The 24,905-nt window shown below is 45.4% G+C and overlaps 1 protein-coding gene across 1 annotated transcript in view; it reads right to left on the bottom strand.

Annotated features, from left to right (window-relative positions):
* Positions 1-23,872, bottom strand: part of LOC135219906 (ubiquitin carboxyl-terminal hydrolase 39-like) — a 36,167-nt gene extending 12,295 nt beyond the window's left edge. The window contains exons 1-4 of the mRNA XM_064257113.1: positions 23,706-23,872; positions 20,593-20,706; positions 20,107-20,282; positions 19,696-19,884 (exon numbers count right to left, since the gene is read on the bottom strand). Coding sequence (XP_064113183.1) covers positions 19,696-19,884; positions 20,107-20,282; positions 20,593-20,706; positions 23,706-23,796 — 570 coding nt within the window. The 5' untranslated portion in view covers positions 23,797-23,872. The remainder of the gene's footprint in view (positions 1-19,695; positions 19,885-20,106; positions 20,283-20,592; positions 20,707-23,705) is intronic.
* Positions 23,873-24,905: the final 1,033 nt, after the last annotated feature.

Here is a 24,905-nt window from a genome sequence, read left to right as displayed (position 1 = left end):
CTGTGAGAGCGACGGTCAGGCGACCTGCAGGCTCCACTGTCACAGTGAGACCGGTGCTTGTCCTCACGGCACGTCACGTCGCTGGTTCCAGCCGTGGCTGGCACCGGCGAACGGGGGGACCTCTTCCCAGCCTTAGCCTGTGGCCGGTCGTGGACCGTCACGTCAGCCCGGGTAGCCAGCTGGTCGCCGCGAGAGCGAGAGCTGGTCTGGTGAGAGTCGCGTGAGCGGCTGTCACCAGTCTTCCGCTCCGTGCCGTGAACCTGACGCTGAGCGGGCTCAGAGGTCTGGTTCCTGGCTGCACGGTCGCTGGTAGGCGACCGTACACTCGGTACCTCCTGCGAACGAGAGGCCGAGACGGACCCTGATGCAGTGGCAGAACCACTGACACCAGGCGAGGAAGTACCGGTGTTAGCCGGTACCCCTCTGGTCCCCGTAGTCTTCTTCCTTGCGGAAGAAGAGACGGCCCCCCTCCCGAAGGAGCAGGAGGACCAGCGGAAGGAACCCTCCCGTCCCACCGAGGTGAGACGGGTCCCGAGAAGCTCCCGAGGGAGACTTCTTAGGAGGGAGGAGGCAACCTTCTTCTTCCTCGGCTGTGAAGCCTTAGAAGTCGAAGGGAAGAGGCGGGGCAAGCCGACGACGATGAAGAAGATAAGAAGAAGATGAAGACGACGACGACGACACCTTCCTCCTCTTCTTCGTCAGCTTCCTCAGGACAGACGTAAGATCTGCCATCCAGAGCGGAGCCGGGGCTGCTGTAGCCGAAGCCACAGGGCCCGGACGCACCTGTACAGACAGACCAAAGTCTGGGGTAGTACCACCACGAACAGGGACGACGTCAGCAGGTATGGGCATCTCAGGAACAGCAGGCAAAGCCAGCACAGCATCGGCAGGGACAGCCAGCGCAGCAATGGCAGGGACAGCCAGCGCAGCAACTGCATGGACAGTCAGCACAGAATCGGCAGGTACGGCAGGCAGCACCGGAAACACAGGAGGTGGAGCAGCAGCCAGCAACATCCTGGTACCGGCGGCAGGTCCAGGGGCGAGCTCTAGGGCAGCGAAAGTGTGGTCGCGGCAGCGCGGCAACCACGAGCGGCGGCGGCGGCACGCCCCCCTCTCGGTACGGCGAACGGCACTTCACAGCGGCTGTAGGCAAGACTGTTACCACGTGAGGCGAGTACACCAGGTGAGGAGGGACGTCGTCACCTGGAGTCGATATAGTTGTCGTGGTCACCACTCCATGGGTGACCACAGCAGGCCCAGACATAGAACCGCCGCCCCTGGAGACTAGGCACGCCCTGCAAATCGAAGGACGCCCATACCTCACCAAGGTCCACCCTCGTGTCAGTAGCACCTGAGGAAATAACAGTAGTAGAGATTAGTGGGGGGAAAGTCCCCTCGCGCAGGGGGGTGAGCCCCACACCGAACGAGCGGAAGACCCCGAATACAATTGTACATCGGGCACTGAGCGCCCTCTCCCGCGCTCGACGGATCGGGCGAGGAGAAGAACCCAGATAACCTCCCCCCCGAAGGGGAAGGGCCATCTGTGGGAGCTGAGCGGGGGGGATTCTCGTTCCCCACCCCCGCACAGCACCTATGTACCCAACAATAAAAATAAGAGCCCGAGAGCAATCGTGCCCTCGGCACCGAATGCAAGGGCATAAGGATTCAATTCCCTGACTGAGCGGGAACTTTGAACATTAAATTCAAAATAAATATTGATGCAATCAATAATAAAAAGGAATAAAATTAAAAGAATCTTGCATTACGATTCACTTTCACAATGAAAATAAGGGCTCGGAGCGAGCGCATTTGCGCCCCTCGGTACCGAGCGCAAGGGTAAAAGGATCCATTCCCGATTATGAACGGAAACCTTGATCCATAATGAATTGATGCAATCAAAATATATATGAAAATGAAAAAGAAATACTGCGCTTGCGATTTCACTTTCATACAAAATAAAAAAGGGGAAGGGGAAGGATCAATTCCCGGGTAAGAGCGGAAACATTGATCCAAGTAAATACAGGCGGTCCCGGTACGACGGTTCCGGCTTATTACGACGTTCCGAGGTTACGACGCTTTTTCTTAAATATTCAATGGAAAATCCGTCCTGGGTTACGACGCTTGTTCCGAGGTTACGACGCTGACGCTTACCGACGTCTCCGAGTTAACGACGCTTTTAAAAAAACGCATGCTATGATAAAAATCCTTTATAGTTTAGCACAGTATATAATAAAAATATGTTTTTGGTTACATTACAACAAAAATTTGAGGTTATTGATGATTTTGACACTTTTTTTTCGTATTTTTGAAATTTTTTAGTGACGCAGCATTATGCGGAACTAGTTTGCGGGGCGAAATGAATACATTAGCTTGGGCCATGCGCAGTTTAAAAAAAAACACCAAAAGCGCAAATATAATGAAAAAATCATTGCTTGTTTCCAGTACATACTAAAAAAAAACTAAGTTTCTGGTTAGATTACACACAAATTCCAAGGTTACGACGTTTTGTTATGCTTTTAACAATACCTCATATGCAGAACTAGTTTTTGAGCGGAGGTGCTCCATAAATAATTAACGCTATTAAACTGTATGGTAAATTGAGTTCCGAACAACGACCTCGGACGGTCGAGGACGCCAAGCGTAACAATACGAAAGGACGCCACTTCAATCGCTGTCTGCCTGAAGTTCAGTCGGTTGTGTGCTAAGACGTTGCTGAAATTCCTTGTCCATTTTCGCAAATTTACAATGGCTCCTAAACGCCAAAGTACTTCCTCCGATGATAGTTATCCAAGAAGAGGAAGGTCATCACGATGGAGGTCAAATATGACGTGGTAAAGCGTTCGGAGAAGGAGAAACTAACACCGAAATAGGCCGTTCTTTAGGCTTGAAGCAGGACCACGGTGGTAACCATTGTGAAGGACAAGGAACGTATTCTGAAGCATGTTAAGGATGCTGCACCGATGAAGTCAACAAGGTGATAAACGAGAAGCAAACGTAGCCAGAGCATTGTTGAAATGGAGAAATTGCTCATGATCTGCTGGAGGACCAGAACCAGCGACGTGTTCCGGTGAGCTTAAGTGTGATCCAGGAGAAGGCTAGAGCGCTGCATGAGGCAGTAGTGAAAAAAGTTTGGCGAAGGCAGTGCTGGTGGTGAATTTTCCGCGAGTAGAGGTTGGTTTAACCGTTTTAAGGCTCGTGCAAATTTGCATAATGTGAAGCTGCAAGGTGAAGCTGCTAGTGCTGATAGCGAAGCAGCAGAAAATTTTGCCAGGTGGTTTGGCTGAGATAATTAAGGATGGTGGTTACACGGCTGACCAAGTCTTTAATGTGGATGAGACTGGATTATTTTGGAAAAGAATGCCAAATCGAACGTACCTTTCCAAGGAGGAGAAGTCAGCACCTGGCCATAAAGCTGGAAAGGAGCGACTGACTTTGCTGTTTGGGTCCAATGCAAGTGGCGATTTGAAACTGAAGCCCTTGCTGGTGTATTTGGCCGAGAATCCCAGGGCATTCAAGGGCATTTTCAAGAGTCAACTCCCTGTGATTTGGAAATCAAAACAAGAAGGCTTGGGTTACCTTAATGGTCTTCGAAGATTGGTTCAATGACCATTTCGTGCCAGCAGTGGAGCGGTATTTGACTCGAAGGGTTGCCTTTTAAGGCCCTCTTAGTCCTGGACAATGCCTGGTCACCCTTCAAATCTTTGAGCGACATGCATCTAATGTGAAGGTGGTGTACCTCCCACCCAATACCAACATCGCTGATACAGCCAATGGTGGACCAGGGAGTAATAGCTAATTTCAAGGCTTACTACCTTAGAAGGACCATACGTTTTGCTTTGAGGGCCATAGAAGCTAACAAGGAGTTGACACTGAAGCAATTCTGGAAGGGCTACAACATTGCTGATGCAGTGAAAAATATTGCAAGTGCTTGGGACGAGGTAGGTGAAGACGACCACTTTAAATGGGCCTGGAAGAAAGAAACTGTGTCCACAGTTTGTGCACAGTTTTGAAGGCTTTGACCAGGCAGAAGACGTCGAGACTGTGACGAGGAAGATCGTAGGGCTAAGCAAGAGGCTGAAAACTAGATCTTGAACCTGATGATGTAACAGAGCTGCTGGCTTACTTACTTGAACTTGAACAACAAATGATTGAGGAAGAGGAGGCGGCACCAGAGCCAAAACCCAGGTCATTAACTGTGAAAGGCTTGTCAGAGGGTTTTACTCATCTGGAGGAGAGCCTGGCTTCTTTTGAGGCAGAAGACCCTAACGTTGCTAGGTTTGACAAAATAAAACGTGGAATGTTAGACTTAGTAACTTTCTACAAGGAGACCCTGAAGGAGAAGCAGACGAAGAGAGTGTGCAGTCCAGGCTTGACACTTTCTTTCAACAAGTCTCCAGTACCACCACCTCCCCACTCGCTAGTCCTGGTAAGGAATTATGAACTGTTTTACTAATTTATGTGTTTACATAGTGGACATATTTAAATAAATGTGTTTAATTTTTTTAATGTAACAAACTAAATGTAAGAGTAAATTGTAACTTCATTAATTTTCATCATTTGTAATTTTATTGCAGAAGTGGTGACAGTTCCAGATCCCCCTGTACTACCTGAGTGACAGTTCAGATCTCCCTGTACTACCTGTGACAGTTCCAGATCTCCTGTACTACCTGTGACAGTCCACAGATCCCCTGTACCTGGACCCTCTGTAGCAGCCCGCCCACCTGTACGTGTACAATCAGGTAAGCAATTTCATTTTTCTCATTTTCATGTTGGAAATTGTTTACACCCTACATACATACGTACACTAACTTACATAGTGGTACAATGTGTTTGATGTTGCATAACCTTATTTTTTTTTTTTTTTTCATTTCAGACCCCTTTGATAGTGACAGCGACCCGATGACCCCTGAGCCTTTCCATGGTTTTGATGCCTCGCCCTATTCATCAGGTAAGGAATCCTTAACAAATTTGTATAAAATGTTTTATAAATTGCTAATAGAAATTTTATTAAAAGTGTACATATACTACAATTACATCCACCTTATAATATATTTATGTACCTATCATTCATTTCCAGATCTAGATGTCCCTCATCAGTTGATACGAGTATCACTCTCCAGAGCCCAAATCAGTTGATACGAGTAGTATCACCTCTCCCATTCCTTTCAGGTAAAAGGAATTCTTCATTTTTTATTATTGAACATACGTATTACACACTACATATGTCAAACAGTAATAACATGTGCAGTAGTTACAGTAGTAGTAACTATCATTTTATCATAGTTTTTTTATCATTCCAGACTCCCAAGCACCTGCCCATCCACTCCATAGCCCAGCCACCCACTCTCATGTACCATATGGCCATCCCAGTAAGCAAGCCAACCACTAGAATTTGGTAAGGACATTTTTTTTTTTATTAATGTTTTTATTATTACATATGTAATACCAAAATGTTATGTATGTAACATACATACTAATAATCATATGTACTATTACATTATCATTCCAGACTGGCATGCACCTGTGACTTACATAAACCAGACCTATACATAGCCTACATGTCTTCATTTTGCTGAAGGTAAGGAATTCTCAGTTGTGTTTAATGTTTGCATACATACAATAAATTTTGTACACCTAAGTGGTTACATACTGTCCTTTAATATTAATTCTTCATTCCAGACTGCCCATCATCCTAGCCTGTTATCTGTGATAAAGCACACTGAAGTTAGGTTGGAATGCATCCTTATCATGAATGCTCTACACCTCCACCTCCATCTCCCACAACCTAGGTAAACAGCTTTGAGACTCACTAAAAGTTGGTAAGTTATGTAAGGAATTTCTAAATTAAGTTTTTATACTACGTACATGTTATATGTGATATTAAAACCACTGTATGGTGCATATTACTGTATGAAACTTACTCTGCATAAGAGGACTTACTGACAAAATTATTTTTTGTACATTTCAGAGTCCCCCTGAATGATGTAGGCTATGGGGCCACATAAGACTTTGTCCATCCAGGGTTACATTGAACGACAACTTTAAACTAAAAGTAAGGAATTAATTAACATACATTAACTCTTTTAGTACTCTTGATATATTTACAGTAATTAACATATTGCATTCACAACTTTCTGTAGGTTGTATATTTTGTACACTAATTTTGTTACTTTTTCCTTCCAGAACCAACATTTTTCACACAACTCCAGGTTGTTACTAACCAAATTACTACAAGTGTCATCAAGGGATAACTACAAGTAGAAGCACCATTTTTGGAAGGAAAAAACCCTTCAGGAAAGTATACATATCACATGTAACATGTAGTGTAACAAAGTATGAACAGTAAGGTTTTTACATACAGTAGTATTACATACGTACATAACTTTTTTTACAGGAATTTCCAACCAAGTTTGATTATGACATACTGTTTATAAACCACTGTACGTATGGTTACTGTATGTAACTTACTAAACATACATACATAACTTAACTTTGATACTTTTTTTTTGGACATTCCAGAAAACCAGGACCCCCTCCATGATGCAGGCTATGGCCACATAAAACTTTGTCCAGGGTTACTACATAACATAGCACGGCATGTAAACTATGTACTACGTACTAAAGGTAGGAATTATACATAGTAGTAAACATACATTAAGTAATTTTATACGTACATACTAAAAAAAAAGTGACCAAGATCTCTCACATGGGATAAGTGATCAAGGTCCCTCATGGAATTACATACTGTACATTCACCTGCTGAACAGGGGGTGTAGACCTGAAACAGTGTAGACAATCATTTACAATATGCATACCAGTTGATATTAAACCCACTGTATGGTGCATATTACTGTAGTAACTTACTATGCATAGAGTACTTACTGACAAAATTATTTTTTGTACATTCCAGAACCCCCTGAATGATGTAGGCTATGGGGCCACATAAGACTTTGTGCATCCAGGGTTACTAGCACGACAACTTTAAACTAAAGGTAGGAATTAATTAACATACATTAACTAAGTTTTATACATATTATATGTGATATTAAACCACTGTATGGTGCATATTACTGTATATAACTTACTATGCATAGAGTACTTACTGACATACTAATTATTTTTGTACATTCCAGAACCCCCTGAATGATGTAGGCTATGGGGCCACATAAGACTTTGTGCATCCAGGGTTTACATAGCATGACAACTTTAAACTAAAAGTAAGGAATAATTCAGGAATCTTAAATTTCACATACATTAACTCTTTTACTCTTGATATTCTATAATTTACATATTGCATTCAGGACTTTGTGTAGTATTTTTTTTTTTTTTTTTGTACTAATTGTGTTATACTTTTACCTTCCAGAGCTACCAGACTGGGATTTTAGTGTACTCCAGGATCTACCAAAGGATTACATACTACGTAGTGTACAGTGCATAATAGTGTTTAGTGTATAATCTAACCTAAGGATTAAGTGTAGTACATTGTGCTTATAGTGTCACAAGAGTTTAATAAAGAATTATACCTTCAAGAACCATCCTTTGCCATTGAAATAACCACACTACACATCATGCAATACTTGCATGTCACACAGGTAAGGTCTCTCTAACTTTTTCTTAGTTTAAGGCATATTTCCAAGTGTCGTTCCGGCTTACGACGATTTTCGGCTTACGACGCGCCTCAAGAACGGAACCCCCGTCGTAACCCGGGGACTGCCTGTAATGCAATCTCAATAAAATATGAAAATGAAAAAGAACTGCACTTGCGATTTCACTTCATTCAAATAAAAAGGGGAAAGGATCAATTTCCGGGTAAGAGCGGAAACTGATCAAATGAGTATTGTACAAGCTCAAAATAAAAATAATATATGAAAATGAAAAAGAATACTGTACTTGCGATTCCACTTCCATACAGAATAAGTTTCGTGCCGAGCGCATTCGAAACTCGGCAACGAGCATACAGGTCAAAAAAATATAAATGAAAAGGGCACTTACTTACAATTTTCATCTACACATTTCCAACCAAAATATAAGCTCGGAGCGAGCGCTTCTCCCGCCCCCCCCCTCGGCACCGAGCCAATACACAATACGAGGATCATTTCCGGGAAAAATTGAATTCCCGCACTTACGCCCTTCATCCCGGCACTCGGTAATCGGAGGGCGTGGAGAAACCAAGATCCTTTAATTCACAATTGAATTCAATGGAAATAAAGATGAAATGATTGTACTTACAATTCAGTTTCACTAGATAAATAGAAAAAGAAAAACACAACCATGCGAAAGCAACGACGATGAAGCGGGCAGAGAGCGATGATACACGTCTACACGCCAGCAGGCCGAAAGCAAAAGTGATTGTTTACCTCCCAGTCGCGCGCGCGCGCCTGTCGGACATGCAGTTAACTACCGAACCCCTTGTTCGAAAGCTTACGACCTATCCAGCTGCCGCTAGTAACCTTCCTATTGTAAAAGGACCGAAGGTTTGTATGCCGTGTCGGAACAAACAGGTACAATAATCGATATCTTCCAAGACTCTGGTGAAGTTCCTGAAAGCCAAAAACTGTTTAAAATGTCTAAAAGAAATTCTTTTGTACTTTTAGGCAGATTAAAAATCATTGAGTACAGTATATCATCTTCTCCAGGAGATGTTGGGGAAGAAAACGAGATTGCATGATCCAATTCTTTCATGGTGAAAGGAAGATTATATGACTCTAAATTTAAACTAACAGCAGGAACAACCGTGGTACCGTCCCTAATATTCCTGAATGCAGGAGAGTAATGTAGGGCACTAGATATACTGGAGAAATGCCTACCAAAGGTTTCTGCAACTTCTCCAGAATCAGATATGAGGAAGCCATCAATTTTCAATATAGGCAAGGGAGGTGGAGAAAATTTCCCTTGCAGCTTTCGGATTCTGTTCCAGACTAATGACATAGGGGAATCATATTTTAATTCACTTATATATCTGATAAACGATTCCCTCTTTGCTTGCTTAAATGTTTTCTTTTGCTTAGCAAGAGCTCTTTTATAGATAATTTTATTGACCAAGCAAGGAAATTTACGATATCTCTTGTAGCAAGTTCTAGTTATCTTTCGGCTCAAGGCGCATGAATTGCTCCACCAAGGTACTAGAGGACGCCGAGGCTTACCAGAAGTTCGAGGAATAGACAGCATGGCACCACACAGCAATATACTGATTAAATACTCATAAGCAGATGTTGGGCTCTGAAAATCTTTTATCTTTTGATCAACTTCAGTAGATTTTTTGAATAATCCCCAGTCGCATCCCCCTCCCCTAACCTTCCATTTTGGTAAAACATGGAGATGGAATATTTTTCATAAACTTTAAGTGAATGGGCCAATGATCACTGCCATGATCATTCTGGTCTACTACCCACTGGTAATCTAACCTCAAAGACGAAGAGCAGATAGTGAGGTCAATGGCTAAATCAGAATTATGAAAAACATCATGTCTTGTAGGGGAACCATTATTCATTAAAGAAATGTCATTTAAGTCAAGCAGCTGTTCTATTATTAAACCCCACCGGTCGCAGTTTGGCTCTCCCCAGAGGGTGTGCTTGGCATTAAAATCCCCTATCAGAATGAAGGGTTAGGAAGCTGGTCTATTTAACGTCTGTGATCGGTTAATTCTAGCTGACGGGGATTTCCCTGCGCATCCTGCAATCTATTTTCCAATGATGGATCAAGGTAGAGAGAACAAATTGTGATCCATTTATAATTGAAAATTTGAACTGCACAAGCCTGCAACACAGTGTTCAATTGAACAACTCTGTGATTAATAGATGTACGGACTATGATGCCTGTGCCTCCCTGAGCACGTACACCTATCAGGGGTGGAGACCTATGAAATTAATAATTAAAACCCACGTTGGGAGTGTGCTCTCCCAACTTTGTCTCTTGTAGACACATCGCAGATAGATTATGTTCCTTAAACAGAACCCGAACTTGCTCTCTATTTGGTATAAGTCCACGGATGTTCCATTGCATGAGAGCCATTATTTAGAAGATGGGATCTTAAAATTTTCTACCAATTTAGGAATCTGAGTCCTGGTGAGAGAGATCTTATCAGTTTTACCAGAACTACTTGATCTAGATCTGGGTGTTATAGATCTTTTAGATGATGGGCCTTCACTTGCCCTTCCAGTTTTGCTTTTATTTTTCCTATGATGGCCGAGTGACCGAGAATGAGGCGAAGAGGGAGAAAGGGCCCTCTTCTGACGAATAAAGAGGGCCTCTATCTCCTCACCGTCATCTCCACGTTGCACTGTAATGACAGGATCAGGTGAGGGCTCAATGTCAGGCAATGTCCCTGTCAGAGAGAAGTCGTCAAACAAATTGGAGATCTGGCTTCTCTGAAACCCTTGAACCAACAGGGTCCCCTGGCTTGACCAGTCTCTCTACAACATGAGGAGCCCCGCCAGAGGGGCCATGAGAAGCCCCACTAGGGGGGCCGTGGGGAGCCCCACCAGAGGGGGCGTGGGAAACCCCACCATGGGGGGGCAACCGGGGGAGCCCCAACAGGGGGGCACGGGGAGCCCCAACAGGGGGGGCAGGGGGCCCCAACAGCAGGGGGAGCCCCAACAGGGGGGCAGGGGAGCCCCACCAGCAGAGGGCGGGGGGAGGGGGCCCCACCAGAGAGGGCATGGGAAACCCATTAGGGGACCCCCGGGGAGCACCACCTGAAGGGGCACCAGAAGTAGCAATATCCGGCTGTTGTGCCTTCAAGGCATCTGAATAAGTTTTCCTTCCCAACAGCTTCTTGGCCTGTCCCACACTGATGAGTTCAGCAATAGATTTAAGTAATGCCTTCTGTTCTTTTTTAAATTCACTGCATTTCTTGTCTCGGGCTCGATGTTCACCCTTACAGTTCACACAAATTACTGGTTCAGAACATTCCTCGTGCTCAGGCTTGCCACGCGATTCACAAAGTTTATTTCTGGTGCAAACATTTGAGGAGTGTCCAAAGCCAAAACATTTAAAGCACTGGAGCACAGAATTTAGCAATATCCGCCTGATTGTGCCTTCAAGGCATCTGAATAAGGAAATTCTTCCAACAGCTTCTTGCCTGTCCCAACACTTTGATGACGTTCAGCAATAAGATTTAAGTTAATGCCTCTGTTTCTTTTTTAATTCACAGCAATTTCTTGTCTCGGGAGCTCGATGATCACCCTTCAGTCACAACATTACGGTAGAACATTCCTCGTGCTCAGGCTCTGTCCGACGGCGATTCACAAAGTTATTTTGGTGCACAACATTTGGAGGAGTCGTCCCCAAAGCCAAAAATTAAAGCACTGGACACTCTTCGCTTCTATACAGCTGAACTTCAATATTTAATGTCAAGGAACAATTTCAGATGGCAAAAAAGAACTTACAAATGTTAAAAATAATCATAAGACGAGCGGGGCACCTTGAAAACCTTCCAAACCACGTCTGGACACATCTCCAAAATTTCCTCTTCGTCCATTTCATGTAAATCTTCATTGAAGATGACACCCTTTGCATAACTAAAATTATAGTGAGGTTTTACCTCTTTTATCAAACCTTCGGGATCAAGCTTTAAATTTAGGAGCATTACTGATTGAACATTGGTCTTGGCATGAACTAAAAAACTATTACGCCCAAAGCGAGTTACTTCTGGGCTCCCAACATTGCCGAATCTTTAGTTTCAGTTGGTGGTCTATATATCTCAAGATACCTAGGGACCTCTTCTGCCTCTACAAGTCCAACACTCATAGAGTCTGACCTAAACTCTCTGTAGGCTCTGTGAGCTTCCAATTCATTGTTAAAAAATATCCAAAATTCAAAACAACCATAATTTTTGCCAAGTCTATTCTGTAATTCTTTTACGTTCCCAAATTTACAAAATTCATGAAATAAGGTTTCATAATTCCTGTCTAAAGGGACTGGTTTTACATACAAAATGTTTGTAACAAGGAGGTCCTTTGAAAAAGGCTCCAAAGTCACAATAGAGGAATTACCAGAATTTTCCTTGTCCTTATCCTTGCCCAAGTCTTCAACAGAAGGTTTTAGTGTCTCCATAAGACGTACAATTGATGATTCGTCCAGGTAGCCCCCCACCCACCATGGAGCCCCCATTTAGAGGACACTGTTATCCCATACAGGGCGGCCTAGGGGTACCACCCAGATATACACCCACCCTCAGTGCTTAAGGCGTCATGATGTCCGTCGAGATCAGACCCAGCACTAAGAGAAGGGTTTGACATCTAAACTTTCCCCTCGCTCGACCACGTTAGGTACTCGAGTTCTACGGGTGAGGGGGCATGCCAACCATCCTCACCCTCCATCAAATCCAATGAACAAGTCCAAATCATGTCCAAAACCAATCCAAGTCATCAACATAAAATCCGTGCCTTATAGAAGGAGGAAGCAGAAGGAAGAAAAGTTTTAGTAAAAGGAAAAGGGCTGACTCATTTAGTTGGATCAACAGCTGGGCACCAAGGCCCAGCAAGAAAGTAGTTCCCTCCAGGCATCAGGGCCCAGCTGCCGAACCCTAAGCCCCCCATCCTCGGCAAGGCTTCAGCATCTGGGGGGCCCCCTGTATGTTGACATATCGATCAGCATGCCCAGGTACTTCATCTTCTGCTTGGGTTTGAGATCGGACTTCTCGAAGTTTACCACGATCCCCAGATCGCGGCAGAACTTGAGAAGTCGATCCCTGTCCTGTAGCAACTGCAAGCGGGAGCTCGCTAGGACCAGCCAATCGTTGAGATACATCAACAGACGTATCCCGTTCGAGTGGGCCCGAGCAGACTCGTGTGAACACCTGTGGGGCGGTTGACAGACCGAAACAAAGTGCCCTGAATTGGTACACCGTCCCGTCGAGGATGAAGCGGAGGTACTTCCTGGAGGACTGATGAATGGGTATCTGAAAATACGCATCCTTCAGGTCCACCGAAAGCATGAAATCGCTCCCCCTGATGGAATCGAGCACAGAACGTGCCGTTTCCATCTTGAACCGAGTCTGGCGAACGAAATGGTTCAGGGGAGAGAGATCTATCACAGGGCGCCAGCCCCCCGACGACTTCTCCACCAGGAAAAGGCGGCTGTAGAAGCCCGGTGATTGGTCTCTGGCGATTTCTACAGCTTCCTTGCTCAGTATGGTCTGGTTCTCCTGTTGAAGAGCGATGTCCTTTGTGGATCCTTTGACATAAGTCAGGGGTTGGACCGGGTTGGAAGTGAGGGGTGGCCGAGATTCGAAGGGTAGTAGATATCCCTCCCGAAGGACGTCTACTACCCAGGTCTTGGCGCCGTAGCGCTGCCAAGTTGCCCAATGGCTCGCCAGGCACGCCCCCACTTCTGGCAGCAGGTGAGGGGGAACGCCGTCCCTAGCGTTTCCCACCTTTCTTCGACTTCTTCCCTGCTGATCCTCGCGAGGAGGAGGGCTGGGAGGAGGGCTGATTCGAGCCTCCCTTCGCAGAAGAAGAAGACAGTGTTTCCTCGGGGTTTAGACGTGGCAGCCGTCTTAGCCCCTGAGGAAGCGCTAGCCAAACTCTTTGGTTTAGCCGCAGTTCGAGGCTGCCCAGCCGCCTTCGAACTGCCTGGTGGAGAAGACGGTCACTGTCATCAGTGCGCCGTCTCTCTACCGCAGCGTCCACTATCTCGTCTGGGAAGAGAGAGGAGGAACTCCGAACTGGTCCGTTGCGTAGCCCGAGTGCCGCCTCACGCCCAGCCCCCCTGGATACTCGTGTCAGGACGGCGTCCCAACGACGAAGCACCAGGTTGGCCCACAGGTTAGCCATCTGGTGGGCTAGGTAGGAGATGGCCCTACCTCCAGACTGGCAGAGCCTCCTGAAAGCCGGGTCTTCCTCAAGGGCAGAGCCCCCAAAGTTGGCCGCGACTTTCAACACTGTGAGGGACCACAGGTCGAACCAGGAGACTGCCTGGACTGTTGCCATCGCGGTAGATTCCAGGCCCAGTGCCTCTTGCTGTGAGAACCATAGGTTCTCAGACAGACAGGAGCTGCTGCAGAGACACACCCGGTGTTAGCCTAACTAACCCTGGGTTAACCTGTTTAGGCGGCATCGGGTCCTCTGATGGCACGTAAAATCGCCGGTCACTGCAGAGGAGGAGGAAGCAGCTTCGACGACCGGCCTGACCTGAGCGAGTCCTCCCGTCCAGAAACGAGATTCCACCTGGTCGAGCACTGAGTCGGCAAGCTGGGATCGAGGCAGACCCACCGTCGGTCTGGGTTCCCTCTTCGGGCCCCAGAACGACTCGAGCCGGGATGTGGGCTCGGAAGGTGGTAGCGGTGATCCCTCCCCAAGGTCGTTGTGCTGACAAATCAGCGCAATAACCTCAGTAAAGTTCCTCTGGATCTCAGGGGTAACGACGTCTCGAGGAGTAGGACCAAGTCCTGGCCAATCCCAGGACCGAACCAGGCGAGTACTGCATCATGACGGGATCACGAGAGGCGCGCCCCTCGTGATCGCTCCTGGGTGTCTCGCCCCTCCCGGTGTAACCCGAGGAGGTTGAAGGCACTGGAGAGGAAGACCTGACGCTCCCTCCACGCTCACCGGCAGAACCGGTGGGTTTGGAGGGCTGCAGGCAATCCCCAACCAGCAGTGGGGATCAAGCTGCAGGCCTGGTCACGCCGCTCGCCTGGGGCGAGCGGCTGGACTGAGCACAGCCAGTCCTGTGCGTCAGACGAGCTGCTGCCGCTCTCCCTACCAGACCGGTCCCTGTGGGAGCGTCGGTCAGGGGAGCGGCAACGCTCGCTGTCGCGGCTGGACCGGTGCGTGGGTTCGCGGCGCGTTGAGCTGCTGGCACCAGCCGAGGCTGGTGCTAGCGGCCGGGGGACCTCTTCCCTGCCTCAGCCCGTAGCCGGTCAGCGACCATCACGTCCACCCTGGGTACTGGCAGGTCGCTACGGGAGCGGCCGCTGGCCTGGCGGGAGTCACCTGAGCGGCTCTCACCAGCCTTCTGCTCCGTGCCACGGTCTTGGCGCCGAGCGAACTCTGGCACCAAAACTTTGGCTGCACGGTCTCCCGGGGGAGAGCGTACACTCGGGATCTCTCGCGAACGAGAGACCGAGCCGGATCCTGGCTTAGCGGCAGAGCCGCTAACACCAGGCGAGGAAGGACCGGTCGAAACCGGAACTCCTCTGGTCCCCGCCTTCCTCTTCCTTGCGGAAGGGGAGGCGGGCCCCGCTCCAGAAAGAGCAGGAGGACCAGCAGAAGGACCCCCCATCTCACCGAGGCGAGACGGACCCGTAGAAGCTCCCGAAGGAGACTTCTTAGGGGGGGGGAGGCAACCTTCTTCTTCTTCGGCTTGCGAGCCTTAGAAGTCGAAGGATAAGAGGCGGCAGCAGACGATGAAGACGAAGACGACACCTTCCTCCTCTTCTTCCTCTTCTTCGTCAGCTCGTGCAGGACAGTCGTCAGGTCCTCCATCCAGGCCGGAGCCGGGGCTATTGCCGAAGCAACACGGCCCAACTGCACCTGTCCGGAAGGACCTGGGACTGGGGAAGACACACCGTGGGCAGGACCAGCATGGACAGGGGCAGGAACGGCAGGAACAACAGGAGCGGTAGGAGCGACATGAGCAGCAACCATCTCATCAGCGGCAGGAACATCAGCAGCAGCACAAACATCAGGGGCAGCCAAACCATCATCGGGAACCAGATCATCGGCAGGCACGGCAGGTAAGGCCGATGCAGCCATCAACTTATCGGTCTCGGCAGCCAGCGGGAACCTGGGAACTGGTGGTCGGTCCAGGGGCGAGCTCTTGGGACAGCGGAAGTCTGGGGCAGGCAACACGAAGTACCCAGGCGGCGGCGGCATCCCCCCCCCCCCCCCCCCCCCTCGGTACGGCGGCGACCGGCCCTTGAATGGCAGCAGACGGCGTCACCGACATAGCATGGGGAGTGTAGACCAGGTGAGGGGGAGCGGCATAAGCGGGCGTGGAGATAGTGGTGGTCGTAGTGGTGACCGCTCCATGGGTTACCGCCCCAGACCCCGCCAGATGCTGCAGCAGCCCCTGGATGCTAGGCACGCCCTGCAGCCCCAGCGCAGCCCACACCTGTCCAAGGTCGTCACCCACTGAAGTCTTACCTGCGGGAGCAAGAGTCGGGTTAGATAGAGGGGTTCCCTCATGCACAGGGGGAGAAGTGCCCCACCCCGAACGCATGGAAGACCCCGAATACAACTGAACGTCCGGGTAACGGGCGCCCTCCTCCACACTCGACCGATCGAGAGAGGAGAAGGACTCCGAAACCAACCCTCCAAAGGGGAAGGCAACAACCGTGGGAGCGGAGCGGGAGGAAGGAAAGAAGAAGTATCCGTAACCAAGGGAGTCACAGGAGAACTTCCCGACGACTCCCTGGCAGGCCTTCTCTTCCTCCTCCCCTTGTACAGCACCCACTGCGCCTCAGACCAATCCATACATACTTCACAAGTATTGGACCGAGAGCAATCGCGCCCTCGGCAACGTGAACACAATTCATGTGGGTCTACCTCCAAGAATGAGCGAAAACCCCCACAGCGGCGCCCATTCCCACCAGGACAAATTCTACGTGAAGTGGTAGGGTGCGGGGAATTATCATCACCTTGATCCATGTTGATAACAAAAATGAAAAAGAGATACCATACTTACAGTCACTTTTTCACACCAAACCAACCAGAATAAGGCACACAAATACTCCAAAGCGAACGAGGATCAGCGGGCAGAGAGCGCGACGAACACGTCTTCACCCAACACGGCCGAAAGCAAAAGTGATTCCTCTCCTCCCAGTCGCGCGGCGCGCGCACTGGCGGACAAGCAGTTAACTACGTCACCCCTTGTTCGAAGCTTACGACCGTTCCAGCTACTGCTGAAGCAATCTTCCTAGTGTAAAGGACCGATGGTTTGTATAAAGTGTCGGAACAAATTGCGATTCTAACAGATCACCGTTCCTCAAGGCCAGCAAAGACTCGGTGTCGAGCGACCTCTCCATCCTAGACAAAGCCACCTCCCTCCTAACCAGAAGAAGATTAGCCCATAAATTGGCACTGAGGTGAGCCAAATAAGAAAATGCCTTGCCCCCGGATTGCAAAAGACTGGCAAGCGAGGCGGCACTCACCAACCCACCAGGGGACCTGTCAGAAGCTATCTTGGCAATCACCACAGACCATAGGTCCAGCCAAGAAACCGTCTGCAACATGGAGGCCGCCATAGATTCCAAAGCTAAGGCGCCTTGCGGAGATAAGGACGGAGCCACTGACCTCACCTGTTCCAAAGTCAAACCCGGCTTCAGGCGAATGACGTCTAGGTTAAGGTGGCGTGACAACAAAAATGCAGAGCTCATAGCATAGTACTTCCTATGTCCTGTGAGAGCTGGGTGTAGGAGTTTGGTAGAGCCTCTAGAGTGAAGTTAACCATCCTGGTCAGAAACAGAGGTGTTAACCTTCTGCAAGACCGACTGAACGTGCCCTGACAACGGCAGCTAGAGAGATGATTTGGAGTCCTGAGCAGCTCCCACCAAGGCTTCCAAGCAAGAAGGAGGATAAGACGACCGAGCCTGAGTCCTGCTTTCCAAATTGTTGAACCCATGAATGAGATCAACAACCTCCAAAAAGGAAGACAGAAACTCTTGCATGTCCCCTTCTTCCTGCTCTGGCACCGGCGACCAATGACGAGAAGGATGTGTAGGCTCCTCTAACGTGTTTTCTTCACCAAAATTCACAAAAGGGTTAGAAGGCAAACAGTCTGAAACCCCTACAAGCCTATCTGGGCTGGGTCCAAGCACCAGCCTCCGAGACGGACCCACTGTAACATTAGGCACATCACTTACCTCAACAGGTGACTCCAGACGTCCATGAACAGACACGGGAGTGGCAGCTGTACGTACGTGAGATGGGGGGGAAACTTGAGCACTCGAGATTGACGGGGGAATCCCTTAAAGTGGAAGACTTGGAAGCAAGCAAACACTCCGGCTGCACCACCCCCGTGCTCACTACCTTCGACCTCTTGACAGGCGCCTTCAGATCTTTACGGCAACGAATAGGCCTGGGAGAAGAAGGAGCACTACCATCACGTGCACGGACGGGGGAGCTTGCAACATGCTTGCGATGTGCAAGGATGGGGTGGGGGGTGGGGTGGATGCACGTACGAGATTCGGCGGCGAAGCAACCCCTGCACAACACACATCACTAACACTGCCCGAAACCACAGCACTCGGGAACACGTCCGTGCTCTTCCTCCCTCAGCAGCGAAGGAAGGGCAAAGTCCTTAGCCTTCCAATGCTTAATACGCTTGTGAGGCGTAGAGGGGGAAGAGGGAGAGGAAGACAGCACTGGTTTCTTATGCGCACTCTTCTTGGAAGGCGGGGACGAAGCAACGCGTTTCCTACCAGTCCTCCCTTCCGATAAGGCAGCCAACTTCACATCTAAAACAGAGTCCAGCCTCTGAAGCACTGCCTGGCATATGATCTCGGACTGATGTGCCAGAGAAGGCTCCGAAGACAAGGAAGGGAGATGTTTCGAACTGGGCGGCAGAGATGACGTCACGGCTGGTAGATACATCATCGATAAGAGTGATGTCACGACTTCCCCTCTGAGCGAGGGGGAAAGAGACACCACTGGCGGAGGAATACACAAAGATGGGCCCCTAGACGACAACGGGGCTGACGTCGCAGCATCACTTCAAGACAAGGTGGCAGCAGACACCGGCAGAGCAATACAAGATGGCTGACTGCTTCCACCCGTGGAGACGAGGCCGGGAGGGGGGGGTATGAGCCTCCACAAAATGCACTAGCAACCCCCCAAAAAACGGGGTACCCCCTAGCCCAAGCGTCTTCCAAATCGCCGCCATTTTGGACGAGAAGAGAATGATGAAAAACCTCACCCTCCTCGGGAACTGAAAAAACTCCCGAGGAAGAGGGGACTACATTACAAATATTACCCTGGCGACCTCCTGATACTTCCATCGACGAATCAATGGAAGAAAAGGAAGGAGAAGCAGGGGCAACGTTACTATGGGGGTTGACTACTGCGGAAAACGAAATATCGGGAATAGGAGCGAAGCCCTCCCAAGAAGGAAGAGTGGAAACTCTCCGATGTTCCCTCTTACCATAAAACTTCCTCCACTGCTCCACAGTCCATGCCCGGCATTCCGTACAAGGATTCGTCATCGTACAAAAATTGGGTCCGTCGCTGACGAAGCCAAGAAACGAGAACACGGGAATCCAGGAATTCCGAGGCACCAACGCTGACGTTGAGAAGGAGCAGAAGCAGCTATAATATTAGGTAAAAACACACAAACACACTAAAGGAATGAAACGGGCAAAAACAGGGAAAAAAGGTCAAGAGAGGAAAAAATCAACTCTCGTCCAGGCGGTAAAGAAAAAGACTGGAGTAGATGATCGGCGTTGATCACTCTTCACCCGATCTACGCATGTGTTGCCAGATACCACAAGATTCCTTGCTTTCATCTGCTTTTTTACCGGATCCAGCTAGGCGCTAGAAATTATCCTATTGTTAAGACCGAGGGTTTGTTTGCGTATGAACAATATTAAAATTTGTACATATGGCTTTCTATTTGTTTATTTGGTTACACATTCAGTGTTTCTTCCATTTATCATTGAATATTTTCTGCCTGAATCCTTATACAGTACTGTAACTTTATTCAAACTTAACAAACACATAAAGATGACCTGACACACGAGAGAAACTTCAGCTTCATTACCTGCAACATTTCATGAGGAGAGACGTGAGCCTTGAAATTCCGAGGATTCCACAGTTTCCGTACCAATTCTCCAAATCTTGTAATGAGTGGGAACATAGCTAGGCCCTGAGTGCCTGGTGCATGATGTATATGACTGTAATTACTTGGATCCAAGAAATAATTCCTTAGTGGTGTTATATTGGAAAGGGCCTAGAAAAGAATAAATCAATTTTATACAAAAAGATGTATTCGATAAATATTAAAACTACTTTTCACAGCACTTTAAGTGCCTTAGTATAGCGTCCTACATTCATAAAAATTAAAGCGAAAACCACAAAGTAGCCTATTCATAATTTTCAAAACTGTCTACTTGTATACAAAAATTATGATCAATTTACAAATCATACAAATAACAAATATCTAATGCCTTACCTGCAGCACTACATTACAGTAATCATTAGCTTTAATGTTGTTAAGGCCAACAATTCCCGGCAAGTAGAGTGTTCCATCATATGCACGACTCATTTTACTCTGATTAACTTTATGTAGAATGTACTCTCGACTAAATGTTGGGTTTACAACAAAGATGATATCATTCAAGGAGGAATCTGGAAAAGAAAATTTGCCAAAGAATATCATTAACTTACGAGGTAAAAACTCAGTACATGACTACCACAATAATGTATATTGGAACTGATAGAATTCCTAAAATACATTAGCAAACAAACTTTCATTTAAATGTGCACAGTAATTGCATTCCTATTTGTAAAAATTGAAATATCTTCAGCCAATAAACTATACAAGTCAGTAACTAGTTTAATTTTATAATAATATCAGATCCCTGAAACAATCATGTAAGATTCCAAATACAGCTCCTCAGAGAAACATCCCAACTCCTCGTCAAGTCAATACACTTACCGATGATTTCATAGTTATCAGGCAAGCAATAAAACCGAAGAGTTTGGAGGTTAAGGTAAACGCGATGTCCATCTGAAACACTGTGAGTGTATGCATGTGTATTGGGGCCACGCCCTGGGAGAAAAAAAAATTTAAATAAGCATACTTCATATACTAGCACATTAGCTTAAAATCACACTAGAAGATTAATACAGTTACCCTCAAGCTGTGTAATAGGAGAGGCAAATATTTTTCCTCCAAGATTCTCAAGGGCAACTTGAACAGCTTGCCTTTACATATTATCAAATTCAAGTGACATAAAAGGAAAATATTTTTTAAAATAAAACAGAAAACAAAATGGTAATAAATCAAACTTCTTATATCTAAAATTATAATTGTTTCTTAACCCTTAAACGCCGAAGCGGTAAAAAAAAAAAATTGTCTCCCGTGTGCCGGAGGTGTTTCAGAGTGAGCGCGGAGGCTTTTTTTCAAAAAAATCACAGCGCGCTTAGTTTTCAAGATTAAGAGTTCATTTTTGGCTCTTTTTTTTGTCATTGACTGAAGTTTAGTATGCAACCATCAGAAATGAAAAAAAATATCATTATCATATAAAAATAATGCGATATATGATGAGCAAAAACGAAATTTCATATATAATTGTTTTTCAAATCGCGCTGTGCGCAAAACGGTTTAAGGTAAAAGGTTACTTTTTTTTTCGTTGTAATGTACACTAAATTGCGATCCTTTTGGTATATAACACATTGTAAAACGATAAAAGCAACACAGAGAAAATATTATCACAAAATAATGCATGAATTCGTAATGCGCGGACATAAACAAATACATTATTTTTTTTCACCATAAATCTAAATATTGTCCTAGAGACTTCCAATTTCTTTCAAAATGAAGACAAATGATTGAATATTACTATACTGTAAGAGTATTAGCTTACAATTGCAGTTTTCGACCATATCTGATGAGTTAAAGTTGACCGAATGTTGAATTTTTTTATATATATATTTTTTATATGCAATTATTTCGGAAATAAGAAAAGCTACAACCTTCAAATATTTTTTCATTTTATTCTACATGAAATTGCGCACATTTTCATATATAAAACTCTATGAAATGCCTAATATGAAACAGAGCAAATATTCCGAGAATGGGACGTACGCACTTCGGAGATTTGTGGCGGAGAATCCGCGCGCGGAAGGAAGGAAAGATTTTATTTAAATTCACCATAAATCTCAATATTTTGCTAGAGACTTCCAATTTGTTTCAAGATGAAGATAAATGACTGAATATTACTAGACTGTAAGAGTTTTTAGCTTACAATTGCGTTTTTTCGGGACCATTTTCGGTAGAGTCAAAGTTGACCGAACGTGGTTTTTTTTCTATTTATCGTGATTTATATGGAAATATTTTGAAAATGAGAAAAGCTACAACCTTCAATTATTTTTAGTTGTATTCTACATAAAATTGCACACATTTTCATATATAAAACTTTATGTAACGGCTAATTTAAAATGGTCCAAACATTACCACAATTGCACGTATGATTTTTTCGGAAGTTATCGCGCAAACGTAAAGAAAATGTTATTTTTTTCATAAATTCACCATAAATCAAAATATTGTGCTAGAGACTTCCAATTTGTTGCAAAATGAAGGTAAATGCTTGAATATTACTAGAATATAAGCATTTTAGCTTACAATTGCGTTTTTCGACCATTTCGGTAGAGTCAAAGTTGACCGAAGGTTGAAATTTTGGCAATTATCGTTATTTATATGAAAATATCTCAAAACTGATAAAAGCTACAACCATGGGTTGTTTTTAGTTGTATTGTGCATGAAATTGCGCACATTTTCATATATAAAACTTTATATAACGGCTAATTTTAAAATGGTGCAAACATTACCACAATCGCATGTATGATTTTTTTCGGATGTAAGGAAAATTTTTTTTTCATAAATTCACCATAAATCGAAATATTGTGCTAGAGACTTCCAATTAGTTGCAAAATTAAGGTAAATGATTGAATATTACTAAAATATAAGAGTTTTAGCTTACAATTGCGTTTTTCGACTATTTCGGTAGAGTCAAAGTTGACCGAAGGTTGAAATTTTGGCAATTATCGTTATTTATATGAAAATATCTCAAAACTGATAAAAGCTACAATCATGAGTATTTTATTGTTGTATTCTACATAAAAATGCGCACATTTTCATATACAATACTTTATGTAACGACTAATTTACAATGGAACAAAAATTATGTCAAAGTGACGAAATAATTTCCGAGATGTGTTACAGATACTTTTTAGTGCGGCAAGAAAGAAATTCGCGCTTGCTCGCCTGCGTAACGATTGTAAACAAAACAACACCTTGATCCGTGAACTCCCAGCATCCCCCAAGGCGCGTGATTCAAAAGTATTTTTCCGCGAATTTAAAAAAAAAAAATGTTGTAAGTCGACATAAAATACGTCCAGTCGGCACACGAGACAAAAAATGTCGACGTAAAATACGTCCAGTCGGCAGTAAAGGGTTAAATGCTCTTATTTTCCATTAGCTCCATATAAACAAAGCAAACAAAACAAGACAATAAAATTACTCAAGAACTATTTACCTAGTAAAGCACAAAGATGAATCTTTCCTTGCATTCAACACTAAGTAAAATAAGAGATTGATAAATTGCAACACAATGGTTTTACCTAAAAAGGAACATCTATTTACAAATACAGTAACAAGTCAAAAGGGTATTAATACTAAGGTAAACCAATATAATTTAGTATTAATCACAATGGTTATATATATCTCAAAAAGAATCAAACAAATGCCAGCTCCTTAACCTATCATGAAACAAGTTGTTCCAAATATCTAATTCTAATTATTCCCAATGAGCTCTCTAGAAATGTGGTGAATCCAGAACATGCTAATGTACGCAATACAGTACTATAAGAGTATCAATATATGTATGTTAAGCCTAGCAAACCTCTTAAAGCATAAACATTAATACAACAATGACAAACAAACACAGCATTCAAGATTACTGCATCAATTACTATAAACTAAAGTATGCATCCAAATAAAAACTTGTGGCTTTCATCTAATATAATAAAATACTGCATCAAGCTTACCTTGAAAATACTTTCCACACACTAAACAAGCATAAACATTGATACGAGATAGAGAGACACTGCAGAGCTTCTCAAAGTCAAAATCCAGCATATGACGATTTATGGTATCAAGATACGGGCACAGACGCGACTTCTTTTCTGAAAAAAAAAAGTAACCATATGTAGTGATTTCTTTTTGGCATAAACAACTGAAAACGGTAGTCTAAGACTACTAAAATCAATCATAGCTGATTTCAGCTAAATATGACAATTTGTCGAAAATTGCATTTTTCCTAACTATACAAACCTGAGGTCCTTTAACAATAGGAAGGTAACTAGCGGCAGCTGGGACGGTCGTAAGCTTCGAACAAGGGGAGAACTGTAAGTTTACTTGTGAACGAAGGTTCTGGAGTGGGAGGTGAGACCTTCCGGACTCACCAGTGGTAGCTTACACACTCCCCCTGAAACCCCCCCAAGAGGCGGCGCGAGCGCTAAACCACGCCCCCTTGGGCGGTGCTATCAGAGACGAGCGGGTTGACTCGGCAAAAGTAGTCACATTTTTGAAGTTGTTAAAGCACAAAAACTAACACAGAAGTGGTTGAGCTTACCTTAGGCTGTTCAAGTATGAAGAAATTACTGTGAAGGTGCAAATTTGTTGAACACAAAGGTCTTTTTACTAGTAAGGTCAATCTTCTTGTGCTGTTTCGGTTGAAATAAATAATGAAAGATTGCAGTTAGTTTGTTTTCTCTGGAATAATAGTGATTGTATGTATGTATTCTTGTATATATAACCTACTCTGTTGGATTATGAAGTTTGTTAGAATATCCTCTCCTAGTTACATGGTCTCCTCGGCTCCCGGGGGAAGGGTTGGAGGGTGACCCAGACCTTGAGTCCGGAAGGTCTCACCTCCCACTCCAGAACCTTCGTTCACAAGTAAACTTACAGTTCTGGAGAGGGAGGCTTCAACCTTCCGGACTCACCAGTGGTAGCTAGGCCGATGCTTCAGGGGCTTGAAGATGAAGTCCAGCGACCACAGCATCGAAAGCACCCTGTAAGCCGAGGAGAGCATAGTAAGAGCTGAAGACAGATTCGCTTCTCCAATTCATTCTGGACATGATTTCTTGTAAAGATATACCATTGTATAGCAGTCTTGATGAAGCTTGACCCCTTATAGAGTGGAAATTAGTTGACTGTTTAGTTGCATTTGGGTCGGCTCTGAA

The sequence above is a fragment of the Macrobrachium nipponense genome, chromosome 20 (assembly GCF_015104395.2).
Source record: "Macrobrachium nipponense isolate FS-2020 chromosome 20, ASM1510439v2, whole genome shotgun sequence".
Classification (NCBI taxonomy): domain Eukaryota; kingdom Metazoa; phylum Arthropoda; class Malacostraca; order Decapoda; family Palaemonidae; genus Macrobrachium; species Macrobrachium nipponense.
This window is presented reverse-complemented; position numbering and strand designations above follow the sequence as displayed.